This window comes from Balaenoptera physalus (genome assembly GCF_965194825.1).
Source record: "Balaenoptera physalus genome assembly, chromosome: 4".
NCBI lineage: Eukaryota > Metazoa > Chordata > Mammalia > Artiodactyla > Balaenopteridae > Balaenoptera > Balaenoptera physalus.
Window position 1 is genome coordinate 55,200,430 of NC_138891.1, and position 19,912 is coordinate 55,220,341.

General features: G+C 35.4%; 1 protein-coding gene across 5 annotated transcripts in view; it reads left to right on the forward strand.

Moving 5' to 3' along the window:
* Nucleotides 1-19,912, forward strand: part of NAALADL2 (N-acetylated alpha-linked acidic dipeptidase like 2) — a 1,434,969-nt gene that overhangs the window by 992,338 nt on the left and 422,719 nt on the right. For all 5 annotated transcript variants that reach the window (XM_082458958.1, XM_082458959.1, XM_082458957.1 and 2 more), the window contains one exon: nt 11,366-11,509. In XM_082458958.1, the coding sequence (XP_082315084.1) occupies nt 11,366-11,509 (144 nt within the window). The remainder of the gene's footprint in view (nt 1-11,365; nt 11,510-19,912) is intronic.

Below are 19,912 nucleotides of genomic sequence, written 5' to 3' on the forward strand. Positions count from 1 at the left end.
TCTTCTGTGGAGCTCAAAGCACTTTATGGCCACTCTCGTTAATCCTAAAGCCTTGCTATGGGCTAGGTATTTGACAGCTTTTGTCCTCATCCGATGGCCTGGGAGACTCTAGTTTTAAGGATGTCATTGTGCAGGCATTTGCAGTGTTCAGAAAACAACCAACTGTAATGTGAACAGGTGAGAAGGATTTCTTACTTTATTTATAAAGGCTTTATAGTAATAATTGTCCCAAGAAGCCAAATGCTACATGTAATTATTTTAAATATTCTGACTTCACTTTACCTTGAGGACAGTTTTCCTTCTGAATCTGGGTGGTTGATAGGACTTTTATTCTTCTACAAATCCAGGATTGAAACCTTAGTTCTTACTTTGTTACCTTATTGGCACGACTCTGTTTAATGGGTTGCCAAATTTTGCAGGCTCGTGTAGGCTTTTCATGTGATCTTTACCTTTCTGCTTCCAGAGACATCTTTTTTTCATGTAGGTATTACTTCTTGTTGAGAAACTGCAATAACTTCTCACAGTTTTGACACCAGGACCTTCATTTCAGAATCTAAAAGAAGCGGACTGTGAGTCTACTTCTGTTGCTTACCAGCTATTAAGCATCTCTAAGTTTCTGAGCTTTAGAGTCATTTCCATAAAATGGAAATAACAGTAACCAGTTTGAAAAGTTGTCATATATAAAGTATGGGAATAGAGTGAGATAATATATTCTAAACACTGAGCTCTGTGTCTGGAAAAAATGGGATCTATGTGTGTTGTTTTTATTGTGTTCCCTTTTCCAGTTCTGTCCTTTTCTGCATAGTACTCTCAGATCAATATTTCTAAAATCCACTTTCATGTTACCAATTCTCTGCTCAGAACCCTATCCAAGAGCCCAGTACTTAATATTCCACATACTTCTTATCTGTCATACAAGGCCCAGCACAATAAGGACTCTCTCTAATTCTCCCCTTAATCTACAACATACATGATGATCTCAGTTAGCCTTGGCTCCTTACCACTCCCTTTTCACACCTTTGTTTTCCCATCATGGCCAGTTTAATCATGTTGATTCTTTTGTCTGGAGTCATCTCTCTCATTCCCATTTTCTTTCTAGTTTGAAACTTGTATAAAATATCCTGTCAAAGCCAGAATCATTCGAAATCTGACATAGGTAAAGAGGACAGTTCTAGTAATTGTTTTGTAGCTGAGCTCTGACATGCTGCCCACTTACCAGTCACGGGACTGATGTTAATTAAGATGGACCCAGAAGGTCCTTGACGTGTAGCTCAGCATATAATATGACATCATTGGATTGTTAGGAAAATTAAATGAAGAATCTAGAAAGAAAAGTTAGGCCAAAGTGAATAGTCTTGAAGTTTGTTTAAGCACCATTATCATGGAAAAGCTTTTAAAAGGTAACTGTGCTTGGTGCTGTTTGAAGTCCTACATACAAGAACTAACAGAGACATCATTCCTATCCTTAAAAACACCCTAGCTTATTAACTGGACCATTAGTGCTATAATGTATCTCTCACTGTGCCATTACAGCCTGTGCTTGACTTCAAAGAAGACATTATTTAGTGAGATAACCTTTCAATACACTAAAAAACATTACCTTAGTAAGAAAATAGGCAAAGCATTATCTTAGTCTTTTTTTTTTTGGATGTGAATTTAGGTTCCACTTTGTAAAATACTTTGAGAAAATGTACATCCAAAACAATTTGATTAAATTACATTCAAGTTATAGGACTCTTCTGTAAGAAAATTCTCATATACATAAATTCAGAGGAAGAATTAATAATAGAATATTTCTGACTTGAGTTCCATGTACACACAATTCTTGATGATCAATCTGTGGCTTATTAGCTGACGGAATTTTTTCCATGGCACATGTTTAAAATCTCCATCTTATTCTTCCAGGTGTATCTTCTCTAAAGACACACTACCACTACAGCAGGATAATCGAGGGACATTTTTCAAGTCATAATTCTTTGTGTGATTAATAGTAAAAATAATTTTAATAATTTTTTTAAGAAAAATAATAAGTCAGGGAGATAATTGATTGAAATCTTTCATATTACCCATTCCAAATATGAGGAACTTTTCTGTAATTACAGTGAAATCTTTACCTAAAATTTAGATGTAACCATGTAAATACAAAGAAGTTCTTTCAACATAAAGATGAGAAAGATTTCTATTAAATTCATATCAGGATTATAAAATTCCATATGTTATTTTGAAACACAGTTTGGAGAGGAAACTTTTAGCTTATTTAAAGAATCGCTCATGGACAAGTTTAGAATCAAAATCTTAGAAATGGTAATCCTTAGACTTTGTATATAGGATGAGTTTAAGGCTGTAAATGAGGTGAAAAATTTCTCCGAGTCACTTCCCAATTAGAGGCAGAGTAAGGAGCAGATTTTGGTCTCTGGAATCCAGACCATTGTCCCTTTGTTGTGTCAGTGTTTGCATTTCAACAACAGAAAATACACAGGAAGCCAGGAAAAGCTGGGAAGCTCTTCATATAGATAGCTCATTTAATCTAACATCTATATCAGAAGAACAAGGGTTAATTTTTTTTTTTTCATTTTTACTATCAGAAAACATCTAAAAGCTAAGTTAATCCAGAAATAATGCACTGGTTTTCTGCCTGTTCATCTAATCAGTCTCATAAAATAATGTGTTCTCATTACAATCTGGTAAGAAGAATTTTATTGTAAATTAATGGCTTCATACTTTCACAGCAACCAAAAAACAGACAAAACACATCTACATAGTTTATCTTCTATCTTTGCAAACTGTACTTTTTCTAAAACAAGAAACTTTGCAAATCATTCCAATGTTCACACCCTTCAAGTCTGAAATGGGAAACTTCTCGGGGGAATGCCTCTGAAGAGGATTGCTTTGCTTATATTACATGTAATGTGCAGATGGCCATTTATTCCAGTTATGAATCTAGACTACTCTCCTCGAAGTAAAGAACAGACTAAATATTTTGTCTGTCTGTTAGTTTATTTTTCTTATGATACAGTTTATAGTTTATTTCCAAATGTTCATGTTCTTAGAAGGCTTTAGGGAATGAAATAGTCTTGGAGTAGACAAATGACGAATACAAAAGAATAGAAATATTTAGAGTTACGTGGAATAGGGAATCAGTTCTCATGTAACTCATTATTCTTCTGAAATAAAATTAAGAAAACATTTGTCAGTATCTGAATATTACCACTGCCATTGTACATCTACATTTTTACTTAAAATGACAAATTTATAAATATAAATTCAGTGATGTAAAACTCTATGCCAAAGGAAGTCCTATTTTTTGAGTAGAAAGGATCATACTACAAAAATATCTTTAGAAAACATGTTGTTAATGATGACCACCATCTACCTGAAACATAGCAATGGACTTTGAAGTAATTATATCAATGTGTTTTAAAAAACAAATTATTTATAAAAATATATTCTCATAATTCTGTAAATAATAATCAATTCAATTATAGGACATGCCAGATTTCAGCTAACAATATAATTAATTACTATGCTTATGTCCTGTATAATGATCAAAAGAAACCTAGCACCTTGCTTAACTGCACATTAATCAAAACTTTTTAATATAATACAAACTCTTCTTTAATTAAATGTTTGCCAAGTTTAGAACAAATTCCAAGGCTGCATAACCACAGATATACAGATGACCAAGTGTATTTGTTTCAGGGGAGAGAATGATGGTAATTTATATTTTAGTTTCCTGTTCCCCAAATAATTTCACTTTACTGATATAAATCTTGAGTTAAAAAAAAAATAAAAATACAAAAATAAATCTTGAGTTTATATGTCTAAACCTAAAGGAAAAATATTTTTAGTGATGGGAAAGCTTTTCTAGCTTTTTCTGAGCCTGTGTCATATCTGTGATCAGTACCTTTGAATAAACTAATTGGAAAGGTAGAGCTCAAATTAAATTAACAATTATTAATATAAATTAATCAATTATTATTAACAAAGACTTTTCTTGTATACTACTTTTTAAAAATACAGTTGGACTCTACATAATTTGTATGCTCTTTTAAAGTCAGAATATACAGATACTGCTTTATAAATGAGTATGTTACTTTCTATTCTCTTTAATGTAAAACTAAATATGACTTTTTATAATGCATCATCTGAAGCTAATTAAATTATTTTTATTAAAATTAATTAAATATTTAAATATTATTATATTTACTAGGGAACGTGGCAGGGTGCTTTAGCTTGAGAGAGAACCAAGGAAATGAGGAGACGAGACCATCTACGTCTTCATGTTTAGCATTTTGTGATTTTAAGTGTTATAAGGCATGAGTTTTAGGCTTATGATTAGACAAAACTGAGTTACTCACTTGAATACTGATGTGATCATTCATTCAAAAAATATTCACTGTGCCCTCCTTTTTACTATGAAGTGTACTAAGCCGTGGCAATAGACCAGTGAATGAGCCCTCAAGGTGTTTATACTATACTCTGGCCAGTGAGCAGAAAGTGAAAAGGAAATTAGAGCAGAGCCAGTTTACTAAGTGTATAAGCAAGGACTTACATGGGGACACATATGAGGACCAAGCTTCCCAGAGTAAGTGACGTCTAAGAGTTGGGTAAACTGGCATTAGCCAGCTTTTAGACCTACAATTTGTGTTAGTTTGAGAGAAGGCAAAGAAATATGATGTAAACTCATGAAATAGTAATTTTCATTTTAATTATGAGAATAGCTGTCAGTAATAAAAATCCTGTATCCTTAAAAATAATTATACATGTGTGTATGTGTATACATGTATGTTTGTGTATGTATGTATATATGTATACACATAGAGAGCCTGGACAAGCTCTGAGAAGACTGCGTAGCACAAAGCATATTTAAATGTTATGTATTTCATTTTTAATAAAAATCGGAACAACACAGTGCTGAACTTGACTAGTTTGAAGGAAGATGGTGATAACCAGCAAGTATGAGACACTGAAATAATAAAGGATCAGCTGTTTTTACAAGGATAACAAAATGACTAGCCAATTTAGTGTGCTGTTCATTTCAGGGAAATAACTGTAAATTTAGTGAGCTAAGATAAAAGTGAAAAAACATCCACGCCGATTATTTAATGGTCTGATTTCTGTCAAAGTGGCAGTCCTCTGGAGAAAGTCAAATCAAATATTCTGGGATAACATTGCTGATATCAGCTTGTTCATTTGATATTTGAGTCTTTTTCATAAAAGTGCAGCACAAAATGTATTTTTAAAATCTCTACTTTTTAAGCTCTTTGATTGCTTGGTTCTCTGGCAAATGGGAAGTATTTACACTTTAGGTTTGTCAGTCTCTTACTATAATGAATTAGAATAGCTGAAAATGTAGAAAAGAAATTCAAATCAGTTAGAGACTGTAATATTTATTCATGACTGAAATAAAGTGTTGTAAATGTAATTTTGATCTTTAAATCAACAAATTTATCTTTGAGAAAAGAGCAGAACCAAAAAGAAATGCTCTCAGTCCAATTTAAACTTGTTATTTAGTGATAGCTTATGCACAGACCTGTTACCCATTTTGAAGGAGACCCTCTGAAAAAACTGCTGATTTGGAGTTTATTAATATAGTCAAAGGCTCTGTCATCCTTAATTTGGGGTAAGGTGAGCAAACATAGTCTATTATTCTTCATCCTCTTCATCCCACTTTTTATATCTTCTTTGCTATGAAAATTATATCAGTTATGCTACAGAAAAATATATAATGGTTTATGCCATTGCCCATCTAATGTGCACATGAGTCACCTGGGGATCTTGTTAGGCTACAGATTCTGATTCAGAAGGGCTGGGGTGGGGCCTGAAATTCTGCATTTCTAATGAGTCCTGCCCCTGCTGCTTGTCCAAGAACTACACACTGAATAGGAAGGATCTGTAGGGTCTATGGTTACATCACGTAGCACTGATCTTATGTTCACACACACACACAGAGTCAGGTGCCGAGGGCTGAGTTACACACCTCAGTTTGGAAATCGTGCTGTCCTCCCCAAAGGCGGCACATTCTCATCACTGAGCCATACAAGGCCCTTATTGTTGTATTTACCAGCACATTCTTTACCTTATCCCGCCTCTCAGTGCCTTAATTCTGAGGATCCCAGTGTCTAAGATTTCTGGTCTCTGAAGGTTTATCTTTCCTGATACTCTTTGGGTAATTGGCATTGCCTTAGACACTAACATTTCAGTTGATTTTAAAAGAATTCCATCTCGCCACACAAAACATGCTGGCAGCTAACATGTTTTCTTTATATGCTGATGGGCTTGAAGTGGGCATCAATGATTTGAAAAAGCATAATGAAATCCTATTACATATGTACAATAAGAAACCATTTTACTTATTTTTAATCTCATTTCTTCTCAATTTCAGCCACTGTGGTTCAGGGTCTAGGCCTCTGAGCTAATGTATTATTTTTATTTCAGTCAATCGCATAATGAAGACCCTTCAGTGTTACCTTGGTTGTTCAGGTATAGTAGATGGGATGACAGTCTTCTCATAGTGAAATTATTTATAAGTTACTTTTCAAACAGTGAGTCAGTGATGGAGTCAATTTTGGGACTCTGTATATATATCCAGTTTGCTCTTTCTACTGTATGCATGTGGCATTGTACTGAGGATTGGATTATTGAATGGGATGGATCGATTTGGATCCTTATCTAGATTACAAAGAGTTCATAAAGTGAAGAGAGAACTAGCTATCTACTAAAATAAAACTTAGTGCCAGTCCTTATAGAGCCTACACAATGTACAAGCTATGACATAAATGCTATAATCTAAAAGTTAAAATGCTAAAATATAATGTCAAATATTTTCTGGATGGTACCGTTTGCATCAAGGTACATAATAGACCTGATTTTCAGCTCATATCTAATGGGTTCTTATAGTTTATAAATGCTTTAAAATATAACTGAATAAAAATGGTACAGGTATTTGGTTTTATTCAAAGTCTCTTAATCATGTAAGAAAATGAAATTCTATCAATTCTTCAATAAGTGAGTTTGTTTTAAATAACTTTTGTCTATTATTTAGTGTTTGCATCCTGTAGAGTCCTGCTTTTAGAATCTGCTCTTAGAAGTGAACTGTTTGTCAAATTTTCATTAAGCTGAAGGTGAAAAATTAATGAACCACTTACTTCAGATATTTCAAAATGAATGCAAGTCTATTAGTCACGCAATACAAAAAATCAAAGATTTTGGTATGTTCAATTACTGTTTAGGGTTCACTCACATTTAACTTTTAAATGCATTGTTTCAGATGCTTAATAGGGCATTCTGGAGAAAAAAAAAAGAATGAAGTTATTGATTTTTTATTAGCTTTAAATATATCTCAAAGATAATTTTATTTATATACTTTTTTTTACCCACACAAAGGTAATTTTAGAGCAAAGTTAATTAGTGAGTTGATTGGGATGAATGGGTTTTGAAGGTTTTGAGAGTAGTTAGCTGGGGAGAAAGCACTAATGTACAGCAAGCATAGGATTAATAGAATTCTAATTTTTTTTCAGTTGTACCCCTGCTCCATTTTCTAGGCATTCAGAAAACTGGTAAGACAGAGACGTTAAACTATTTTTCAAGAAATTGTTAATCCATCTTCCCTCCCTCCCTCCCTCCCTTTCCTCTCTTTTCTTTTCTTTTTTCTTTCTTTCTTTTTCTTTCTTTCTTCCTTCCCTTCTTTCTTTCTTTTTCTTTATCTCTTTTTTCTTCCTTCCTTCCTTCCTCCCTCTCTCTCTCCCCATCCCTCCTTCTTTCTCTCTCTCTTCTTTTCTTTCTCTTCCTTCCTTTCTTTCTTCCTTCCTTCCTTTCTTCCTTTCTTCCTTCCTTCCTTTCTTCCTATCTTCCTTTCTTCCTTTCTTTCTTTCTTTCTTTCTTTCTTTCTTTCTTTCTTTCTTTCTTTCTTCCTTCCTTCCTTCCTTCCTTCCTTCCTTCCTTTCTTTCTTCCTTCCTTCCTTCCTTCCTTTCTTCCTTTCTTTCTTTCTTTCCTTCTTCCTTCCTACCTTCCTTCCTTCCTTCCTTCCTTCCTTCCTTCCTTCCTTCCTTTCTTTCTTTTCTTTCTTTCTTTCTTCCATTAATTATGGAGCTCCTGTTATGATCCTGGCAATGTGCTGAGCATTGTGTGTGATGCAATGATGTAGAAGACTTGGTCCTTTTCTTTAAGGAGTTTAGAGGGGAAAACCAAAATGTTTTTACATAGCGATAATGTTAATTAGAAATGGCAAGCACTAAAAAAAAAAAAGGTGCAGATATATCACATAGAGCTGAAGGTGTCAGAGAAAGTTTCTTGTGGAAAATGAGTTGGGCTTTAAAGGGAATGTATAGTTCAGACATGAGATACATGAGAAGAGCAAGTAAAGTGGAAGGAATGGCTTACGTAAAAACATGGAGGTATAAATCACAGAATATGTAGGGGGATAGCTTAAGTTTTAGCATAAGATATGGAGAGGAATGGTAGGAAATAATGTTGGAAATATAAGGTCTGAGACGGTGAAGGGCCTTGAATGGCAAGTTCAGTATCTGAACTGAGGAGTGGTGAAATCATGCAGCATTTTAAGACATTTCATTTTGTGTTGGCAGCATGTTAACACCTAACATCCATGAAAACTGCAAAATAACAGACTGTACATTTCTCATAAATACTATCTCATTGTCCTGTGTACACTATAAATTTCAAAGGTAATGGCTGAGGGAGAAAATACATGCTGGGAGAACCAGAGTGAGATGGCTATATCATATAGGACCTCCCAGCTGGCGTGCTGAGTGAGGTATAATGTCTGTGCCTTGAGATATTAATCACCATGGCCCCAGGTGCAGCCTGGAGAAACAGCAACTCAGGACAGCAGCTTCCTTGTGGTCTGAAGGTCCCTTTCAGTTGACCTCAGCTGGCTGCCCGGCTGCTAGAGTCTTCTATGTGAACCATGCAGGGCCCGATTCACGGGTGTGCAACCCGCACTCAAAAGGGCCCACACCTGATTCATTTCCCTGCTATTGCCATGTTGAAATCCTTCCCACTTTTTGAACAAGAGACCCCACATTGTCATTTTGCTCTGGGCCTTGCAAATTATATAGGCAGTCTTGGTACTATGACACGAAAATGATTATGAACTACACTATGGTCAAATGAACTACGCTATGGTCAAAATGCACAGTTGTATATCCATATAAAAAGGGCTACTAAATTATGAGACCAGCTCTGTGTTTATACAACAAAACCGATCCTAAGCTTAAATCTCATTACTTTTTCTTCAAAGCCATGACTTCCGTGACTGCCATAGGCCCAAGCTAAATACCACATTTTAGCCTTGTGGTTTTCCTGATGATAAATTAAGGAAATGCTTCTGTAACATATTTTCTCATTTATAATCTTTCTCCTGGAGCCTGTATACCAGTATTGTAGAGTTCTGCACCCCATGCAGTTCTACCAAGTTAAATTCTGAGAAAACCTGTGGCAATTATTTTCCCTAATAAAGGTCTGAAAAATATAGCTCTGTATTCTCAAGCATTATTGGCTGCCTGATAGTCATTCCATTGGGTATTTCTTTCTCTGAGTCAGTATAAATATATAAGCCGAATAAGCATATATTTTTTAGTTCTTTCCTTATGCAGAATTTATTCTCTCCAATCTCTTTACTCAGAGTACTTGTGTAATTTTTCTCTTGTGTTACCATAGTTGTTTCTCTCCTTATTTTCATTTAATTTTTATTTTTTCAAAGTTATAGATGAATATAAATAGATATTTCTATAAAGCTTCATTTATAAAAATGTGTCACCTTTTTTTATCCCATCCTTCCCTGTGTTTCTCTCCCCTTTGTCTGTCCCAAAGGCAAGCACTTAATTGCTTTCAACATTTTTAGTCGTTGCCTACTTTTCATATTTACATCTCTGCCTCCCAATAGTATGTTTAAGAGCTGAATACATTTTTCAGTTGTATTCATTATATTGACTTACCACTATGAAAGATAAAGACTTAATTTTCCTTCATAAGTTTCCATGTACCTTCATCCCTGACGTTTGCCCTTTTCTCTTTTTTCCTAAAGAATAATATCCATTTTTGTATTAAAAAGTCATTATTTATATTACTCTATGTGAATATTTTTCATAATGTACGATGATTGCATTTTTCTCGAGAAAATTTTTGCTCCCTTTGAAACTAATAGCTGTCTCATTTTATAGATTTCTCATTCTTCTGTATATCTCGAACTTCTTCAAATGCTAATTCTCTGATCTTACTGTGAATATGTTCTCAGAACATTAAGACGCATCTGGTACTCCAATGATTTTTGTTTTCCTGGAGACCCCCTTCCTGACCTCCTCTTCTTATCCTCACTAGGTCTGCTGCTCGTGTGTGCCTTTCTAGGTTTGGCCTTGGCTGAGAGCTCCTACTTAAGAATGGCAGCATAAGTTCATTTGAAGTTCTGTATGTAGTGAGATGTATTGACTGATAAGAGCCAATGTAGGATGTCTTGAGGGAGTTGTTTTATTGGTAGACTTCCAGATTTTCAGTATTTTTTCTATCTTCTCCATTGCCCTGGTCCTATTTACCACAAGTGAATTTTCTAGCGCCCAACCTGGAAGGAAGGATTCTGGGCACCACAAGAGTAAGGCATCTGAAGGGTCTCAGCAATCATAACACCGTCCCATCTAAAGTATGAGTCACCCCTCCCTGTGTCTGGTGTCTCCCTGTTCAGTGTCCCACTTTCAGTCTCTGCTGGAGGGAGGGAGGACTGGTCACTGTTCATGTTGACTGGGTGAGTGAGGGTTCAGGAGGAGAGACCCCCCCTCACAATCCGAATTTCATCAAACTCTCCTATTTCCAGCGCCTCCATTACCCCTATTTTAATAGGTAGCTGGTGTTACCAGTTCTCAAGAGTTTCTGGGTTCTGTGGTACAAACTGCATTGCTTTTCAGCTTCCCCCCTCTGCTGGCTTAGGTTTTGGTCTCCTTGGTCTGTCACATCAGTTGACACTTATTCATCTGCTTTCATGCTTCTATTGATAGAGAATCTTATCGCTAATGTGTCTCCTATTCTCTTGGTCCCTGTGGATTGATGCTTTTTATCTCTTTGTTGTCATTTCAGTGGAGAATGGAAGTAAATGCCTGTGTACGATATGCCATCATTGACTAGGATACATAATAGTATTTGGACTGAATTTTTATTATGAAGTATCTCAAATCATTTTTAATAAGTAGACAGAGTATAACCAAGGAATAAAACAAACGAGCTGAAATAAACTTACTGCTCATCATTTAAAGACTTATTACAGAAAAACCTGCTCTTCAAGTGTTTTTACTTCTGTTTACTTCTGTTTTAACTTCTGTTTACTAAGGATTCTCTTTCTTTCTCTTTTGAATACAGATGGAAGCTTTAGACAAAACCGATCAAACCTCACCTCTCTACTAGTGCAGCCCATCTCAGCATCTCTCGTTGCAAAACTCATCTCTTCGCCGAAAGATAGAATCACACACAGTGCCTGTAGCCCTCTAGAACTTCCAAATAATGGTAAAGTACTTAATGTCTTTCTGTGTGTCTTGTAGTTTTTATAAGGCCCATGATCATTATTAATCTCTTTGATTGGCATTTTTCGGATTATTCTTTTAAAAAAACAAAAACATTTATTTTTGTTGAGGTGAGCATTTATTTCTCTTCTCTGGCTCTTAAAAGGACATTTTTGAAAGTAATTTTGATAAAGACTGAAAGTTGACCAAGCTGAGAGATTAAAAAAAGAAGAAAAGCATTTTGAACTGTAACAAAGAAAAGCAGCTTTACAAATAAAGCATTTTGTACATTCATGAAAATCTGCTTAACACAACTTCTCAGTTTAAGCTTCAGGAGTCTTGTTGCCTGCCAAGATTCAGTGGATAGCAGTGAGCTATCTGGCGTATGAAGTCTTTTAGTAGAAAGCATTAAAGCCTAATTCCTGCCGCTGACTAAAAAATCCCTCTGTCTTTACGCATCATTGCCCGAGAGACGCTTCTTGTACTGCAGTGCAGTTTGTCAGGCCTTGTTGGACCACGTAGGATAAAACTCAACTCATTCAGCTACTGTGGTGCGGTGAAAATCAGGGGCTGTGTCTTATTTCTACCTCCAGCCTCAGCATTAGACCTCTAAAGAAGAGACTCTCTTTGCATATTGTTAAATTTGTATCAAGTCGCTCTGAAAGTCAACTTGAGGGCTCTGTTTTTGTGTCCAGACCCAAAGGCTCAACTACCATGTTTTATCTCATCTGTTTTCTCCTGACAACAAAAGCATAAAAAATACGTTTTGAAAAAGCCTAAAAAAACACACACAATAAAACACCTGAGTACATTCAGAATTGCCCTTTGTTAGAGACATAGGCTTTTCAAAGTTCTGTAGCTTGAGAGCGTCAACTGAGTATTGATTGAACATAGTGGGAACTATAGAAAACAGGGTTAAGCCTCTGTCCTCAAAGCAGGAAAGAAGAAGCTCTTGAGGAGCTTTTCGCTTTGCTTAGTTTTTTCTGTCTTCTATTCCTGAGCCCCGCAATTTGATAATGAGCTCTATTTGTTAAAATATATAAATAACACTACAATAATAGTTTACTTGTAAGAAAAACACTGGACATTGAAAAGACCAGATTTAAGTCCAGATTTAATTAACTGATTGATTTATTCAATAAACATTTACAGCCCCTAATATGTTCAGCCACTGTCCTGCCCTCAGTGACAGTCTATGTCAGCTCCATGACTGCTCATATGTCCCGCCCCCGGGGGAAGCTTTCTGTGTCTGCGTCTACAGAAGGATATCTCACCTTCTAGTATCTTACGTTGTTCTGAGAATCAAATTAGGACGTTTAAGTGAGTACTTTTCTATACTGTAAAATGTTATGTTAGCAAGTGTCTTCCTTATCAAATAACTAGATCAATTTCCCCCAAATATGTTAAATGTCTGCATAATAAGGGCACAACTAAGCAAAATGGCATTCTCCAGCTATATCTCTCTCTGCACTAAGTTAGCAACATGTATGAAGTTTAGAGGAAAAACTGAGATATATTCTGAAACCTGTTTGTAACTCCAGTGTTAAAGAAGCAACAAGCTAGGCCTGCTTTCTAAGCAGTTATGCCATATCAAGTTTTCCTCATGGGTGTGGTGATTATTATTGGCTTTAGAAATTTTCAGACAGAGATATATTTCAATCAAGATATTTCACATTGTAATGGATCCTACTTTCATCATTTTTTTACTATGGAATATTACCTTTTGATTACCCAAATACCGACTGAGCAGTCTCAGTGAGTTATTACATTTAAACTGATCTTAAATGTAGGATAAATGACCCTTTACCCCAATGTTTTAGACAACAGTACTCATGATACATCCAAGATAATTAACTTTTAAGTTTTCTAAGAAACACATAAATACATTAGTTGCTCACTATGATCTGTATCGGGATGGGGCATGAAAAGGATATAGAATGATGTGCTATGTTTTTGAGCAATAAGAGCAACACTTGTAGTTTATGGATTAAAAAAAAGTAATGTAAAGCTTATTATAATTACATCTGACTTGAGTTTTATAAGTATAGTCTTGAGTTTTAATGTAGGAAAATCTTCACTCAAAAGTTTGGGCAGGAGTGCATTAAAATTATGTGTACAAATCAACTAATTATTTATCTTACTCATTTAACCTTTATATACACTTAAACAGAATTCTCTAGAGTCCAGACAGCAACGTGGTGGAGTTTGCCTGCCATGCTTTCTTTTTCAGCATCCATTTGCCCCTTCCCCGTTTTGAACTGTTGCCAACATTTCCTAGCAATATAGTATGAGTAGGTTTGACCATAGCTTAAGCTGTAGAAGTAGATCCTGATTGGCTCGAGTCTATCAGCATATCACATCAACCATGGGATGATGGTTGGTTCAAGGATGATGTAAGTTTGGCCAAACAGAGACATGACTCAACTTCTGGACTTTGAATAATGGCTAACTTTAACAGTAGAGCTGAAGAAGAAAGCATATAGCCCTGGGATCTTTCAATAGCCTTTCTGGGACCTTGAGTATAATACCTGAAAATGGAACCAACACAAGGAAGGGGTAGGTGAATAATGTGGAGAGAGAGAGTGTGAGAGAGAGAGACTGACTCTTGTCCACATCATTTGATGCCTAAATAAAGCCTTGTCTAAAAGCCAAATCTACTGAATTAGCCATATATATGAGTCAGTACATTTCCTTTCTTTTTTTTTTGTCAACTTATGTTCGATTTTCAGTTACTTGCAAACAAAAGCTACACAACTGATACTGTAAAACCACACTAAACAAAATAATTAAATATCTATATGCATGAAATAGACTCAGCTAAGTGAAGTGAAGAGGATGGTATTTGTAGGGCAAGTCCTGGAAGAGCTAAGAAAATTGTATGAGGAATAGAAAAGGAAGCAGGAGAAAAGTTTCTTGCCCCAATATATACAGATTTGTTGCATTGATTAGATAATTGGATATTGACACCATTTAATTTTCCATGACTTTTGTAGGTCTTACCCATTGATTATATATTGTCAATCTTTGTCCTTGAGAGTCAATCAATACATGGAAATGTGAATTTTCAGATATCAATCTGAGCTTGTTGTTAAAAACCATGACTATAGTGAAAAAAATGAGATGAGAAAGTATAAAATCTGTTAATGTAATTTAGGGTGAAAAACATTAATGAATTGTGCTTAAAGAAATATTGTAATATGTTTGAATTACTTTTGATAGATAGAAAAAACTGACTTACTAGGATGCATAAAATTTAGTGTCATTAGTGATAAGTTTTCACATAAGTAAATTTGGATCATATATCTTCAAATGGATATATATATACATAGCTATATATAACTACTATTTCCCTATTAACAATTATATATGTTCTTTGTTCAAAATTATTATTATTATTATTTTTTAAATGCACATCCAATCATGTCACTTTCTGGCAAATTCTTTTTTTTTTTTTTTTAATTTTTTATTTATTTATTTATTTATTTATTTATTTATTTATTTATTTATTTATTTATTTATTTATGGCTGTGTTGGGTCTTCGTTTCTGTGCGAGGGCTTTCTCTAGTTGTGGCAAGTAGGGGCCACTCTTCATCGCGGTGCGCGGGCCTCTCATCATTGCGGCCTCTCCTGTTGCGGAGCACAGGCTCCAGACGCGCAGGCTCAGTAGTTGTGGCTCACGGGCCTAGCTGCTCCGCGGCACATGGGATCTTCCCACACCAGGGCTCGAACCCGTGTCCCCTGCATTGGCAGGCAGACTCCCAACCACTGCGCCACCAGGGAAGCCCTCAAAATTATTTTCATCAGAGTAATATAATGTTCTCTGATAATTTTTATAATTTTTACATATTTCAAATGAATTTTGAAGATCTATATTTCTAATTTGTTAACAGCCACTTGAAAGTATGTATTATTTTCATTTTTTGAACGGAAATGTAAAAAGAAGTATTGAACATATTATCTACAAAGTGTGGTTATTCTAAAAATTTTTTGGCAAATAATACATATTAGCTTTTAAGGAAATATCCACTAACAAGGAATGTTAGTACAGGTTAAGTACAGCATTGCTTTTTGTTACATATGAGACTAACTCTCCTACTCTACTCTTCAGAGTAGCCTCAGTGTTGCTGTATGTGAAAAGATCCAGGAGTGCATTGTGCTATTCTGGTAAAAGAATATCTTAAGATATACGTGTGTGTGTGTGTGTGTCTTAAGTAGATAATGGAGTGGTATGGATGTGATATGGTGTGGCTTGGCTTTTAGAGGCTTTGTAAAAGAGAATTCCCCAGTAGATTTTTTAAAAAGTCAGAGAATTGAAGACTTGTTTTAGGGCAGGGTGGGCTTTAATAACTTCTAGCCATCAACATGGAGGGAAATATCCAGAAGAACACGAGGAAAAATGTAATGTACTCAGATAACTTCTATACAGCATTCATGTAGATATGATGGACACTCTTTTTAAAAAAAAATTCAGTGAGCTAGACTACTGTAGGAAAGACTGATAGGTCTTGTGACAGATGCAAGCTAGATGTTAGGAATCACTAAATGGCACTGATGACACCCCAATTTTATGGCTCTTCAAGCCGCCAGTTGCACAGTGAACCTAGGAGTCTGAGCAGGAAGCCGATAACAGAGTAATCTGTAGAACTAAAGATCAGCCTTCATGAGCTGCCAGTCTGCAGTCCTCAGACAAAAGGGAAAAAAAGCTTCAGAAATCACTTTGAAGGTCTGTTCATCAAGGGTCTTAAACAGAGTGAACGCAGGTGGGAAACCTATTATCCAAAGTCCACAGAAAGTACAGTCAATTCTCTGTTTCCCGGGGAGTACAGGTTGGGTTTAGGGAGGGAGACACAGATGTCATTCACCAGAACTTCTCAGGTTTCCAGTTTTCTGTCTTGACGGTTTTGATTTTAGGAAATGATTCAGCTTAGATCCAGTCTAGAGTTTTGTTTGTTTGTTTGCTGGAAGACCTAGAGACAATCTGAAATACACACTCTGAAGCAAAATTACTTTAACAAGTATTTTCCAATTTTTAATGTTTCTCAGCAATTTTTTACAGTTTCTTACATTCTTATCACATCGTTTCTTAAGTACCTGTACTCTTTCCAAATTATAGAAGCTCCAACTAAATTTTGTAGTTTATGTATAAATCCATCAGCGCATACCCTATCTTTATATTTTGAGGATCATTTTTTCATAATCCTTTTTTCATAATGGGTGACCATTGTCTTTTACTACCTTAGAAACTGCCAGAGATTCCTGAATGCCTTTCTGGTTCTATATCTTGCTATTCCCTTCATGTAGCCACAATTTCTTCCTATTATTCTATTTAGCATTATCCAGATATGTCTTGCAAGTTGTAAAACCCCAGTATACTCTAAAGCTCTGTGCAAGTGCCATCTCCTCCATAAAGAGCCCTTTGGAGTTCTACTCCAGTTGGAAGTACCCTGACTCTCTGCTATGCTTTAGGCAGTTATATGGTATTTAGTATCGGGATATCATACTCTTCTGAGGAAGAGAGAAACAACTTGGATTTTCGTTAGAATGTATTGTTTCTACTTTATTTCTGTATGATTTCAATTCTTTCAGGTTTTCTTTATAGCCCAGGATTTGATTAGTGTCCCTTGAGAATTTAAAAAGAATGTGTACTGTGTAGTTGTCAGGTGTAGAGTTTTATATGTATCCATTTAGACCAAGTACATTAGTCAGGTCATTCAAATATTCTGTATCTTATTTTTAGTGCTAAAATCTCCTACTATAAGTATCTATTTGTTTATTTTATCTTGTAGTTCTATCAATTTTTGATTTATATATTTTGAGTTCATTTCTTAGATGTTTATAAATTCAAATATATCAAATCTTCCTGGTTAGTTGAAACACTTATCAGATGAAGTGATCTTTATATCTATAATGCATGTCTTAAATTTGATTTGACCTGATTCTAATTTAACTACATTAGCTTTTTCTTTTTCTTTTTTTTTGGTTAGTGTCTTTATGCTATATCTTTTTTTTTACTTTCAACCTTTCTGTATCTTTATATTTTAACATGTCTTCTTGATAACATAATTTTCATTTTACCTACAATCTGATCATCTTTTAACTGGAGCATCTAATCCATTTAATGTGATTACTAATGTATTTATGCTTATATTTTTCACCCTGATTTGGGTTTCTTCTTTGTACCGTATATTATGTTTTCCTCTTATTTTATATCTCTTTTTAGTTTTAGATTTTTTTGTCATTAGATTTTTCCTCTATTATTTTAGAAGTTATAAATACTTTTTGTATTCTTTTAGAGTTACCCTAGAATTATAGCTTCTTAGGTATCCCCTCTCCTGCTCTGCCCCATGGTAGGTCCCTTGGAAGGGAGTGGGGAGGGCTGTCCTTTAGGATTCCTACTTTATGGAGGAAAAGTCTCTTTTTATGGAACTACTTTCTTCTCTCCAACTTGGACAGGCTCAGGGCTTTTTCATTTGACCTTTGTATCTCACGAGGCTATCAAGATTAAAAAGTTCTCCAGGTTTTGTAAATTCCCTCAGGTTGAAAAGCAGTTTTATTACTTTACTTATCTGGCTTCCCATCACAACCTATATTTTGATCTAGTAATTCCTTACTTTCTTGCTAGATCTTAGATGCCATTAACAGATTTGTTACACATTTTATTCAGCATTTTTAATTATGTTCAGTGGGAGGGTTGGTCTGAATATCCTAGCCCACCATATTCCTAGAAAAGGCACCCTTCTCCTCCTCTCCATTCATTTATTTCCTGGCAACACATATAGATGACTCAGTGAATATACCCAGATTGGTCAACATATAAATCAGGTTGCCATCAGGAAAACAATGATATGCTAAAACTGTGCAATCCAAGGAAATTTAATCAGGGAGATTATGGAAAAGTGTGGATCTGAAAAGGGAAATAGAAAAGGGTGGCTAGTAATTGTTACTCCCCCTAAACTTGAAGGAGTAAGAAGAGAGAGTAGTTACAGGAAATGGCAAGTCCTTGAGCAGCAGGAGAGGGTAGTCTGTTGGACCTATGGCTTTCAGATAAGGAATGCAGTCACTGCCAGCAAGTGACCAGCCAGAAAGGGTGATGGAAAATTAATAATCTTTCTCTTATCCAATTTGCTGATCACATGTTGATGCCTTCCATTCACTAAAATCAACTTGAAGCCAAGTGTAAAGGAGCCAGGTATATGTACTCCACAGAGGTGAGACTCCTGGGGCAGAGAGCTGGGTAAAGGGTGAAGGTAGATCTGGATGGACAAGTGGAAACTTTGCAGCGCAGATAGTGTTACAGATGGTTAGTGTGCTGACTAATTGGATGATTTGTGATATGTAGACTGGGTAGAAAGATATATAAAAATGTGTTAATTTTCACTCTTTTTTTTTCTTTTTTTTTTTTATACAGCAGGTTTTTATTAGTTAGCCATTTTATACATATTAGTGTATACATGTCAATCCCAATTTCCTAATTCATCACACCACCACCACCCACCCCCCACCACTTTCCCCCTTTGGTTTCCATACGTTTGTTCTCTACATGTGAGTCTCAATTTCTACCCTGCAAACCAGTTCATCTATACCATTTTTCTAGGTTCCACATATATGCGTTAATGTCCGATATTTGTTTATCTCTTTCTGACTTACTTCACTCTGTATGACAGTATCTAGATCCATGCACATCTCAACAAATGACCCAATTTCTTTCCTTTTTATGGCTGAGTAATATTCCATTGTATATATGTACCACTTCTTCTTTATCCATTCGTCTGTCAATGGGCATTTAGGTTGCTTCCATGACCTGGCTATTGTAAATAGTGCTGCAATGAACATTGGGGTGCATGTGTCTTTTTGAATTATGGTTTTCTCTGGGTATATGCCCAGTAGTGGGATCGCTGGGTCATATGGTAATTCTATTTTTAGTTCTTTAAGGAACCTCCATACTGTTCTCCATAGTGGCTATATCAATTTACATTCCCACCAACAGTGCAAGAGGGTTCCCTTTTCTCCACACCCTCTCCAGCATTTCTTGTTTGTAGATTTTCTGATGATGCCCATTCTAACTGGTGTGAGGTGATACCTCATTGGAGTTTTGATTTGCATTTCTCTAATCATTAGTGATGTTGAGCAGCTTTTCATTTGTTTCTTGGCCATCTGTATGTCTTCTTTGGAGAAATGTCTAATTAGGTCTTCTGCCCATTTTTGGATTGGGTTGTTTGTTTTCTTAATATTGAGCTGCATGAGCTGTTTATATATTTTGGAGATTAATCCTTTGTCCATTGATTCATTTGCAAATATTTTCTCCCATTCTGAGGGTTGTCTTTTCATCTTGTTTATGGTTTCCTTTGCTTTGCAAAAGTTTTTAAGTTTCATTAGGTCCCATTTGTTTATTTTTGTTTTTATTTCC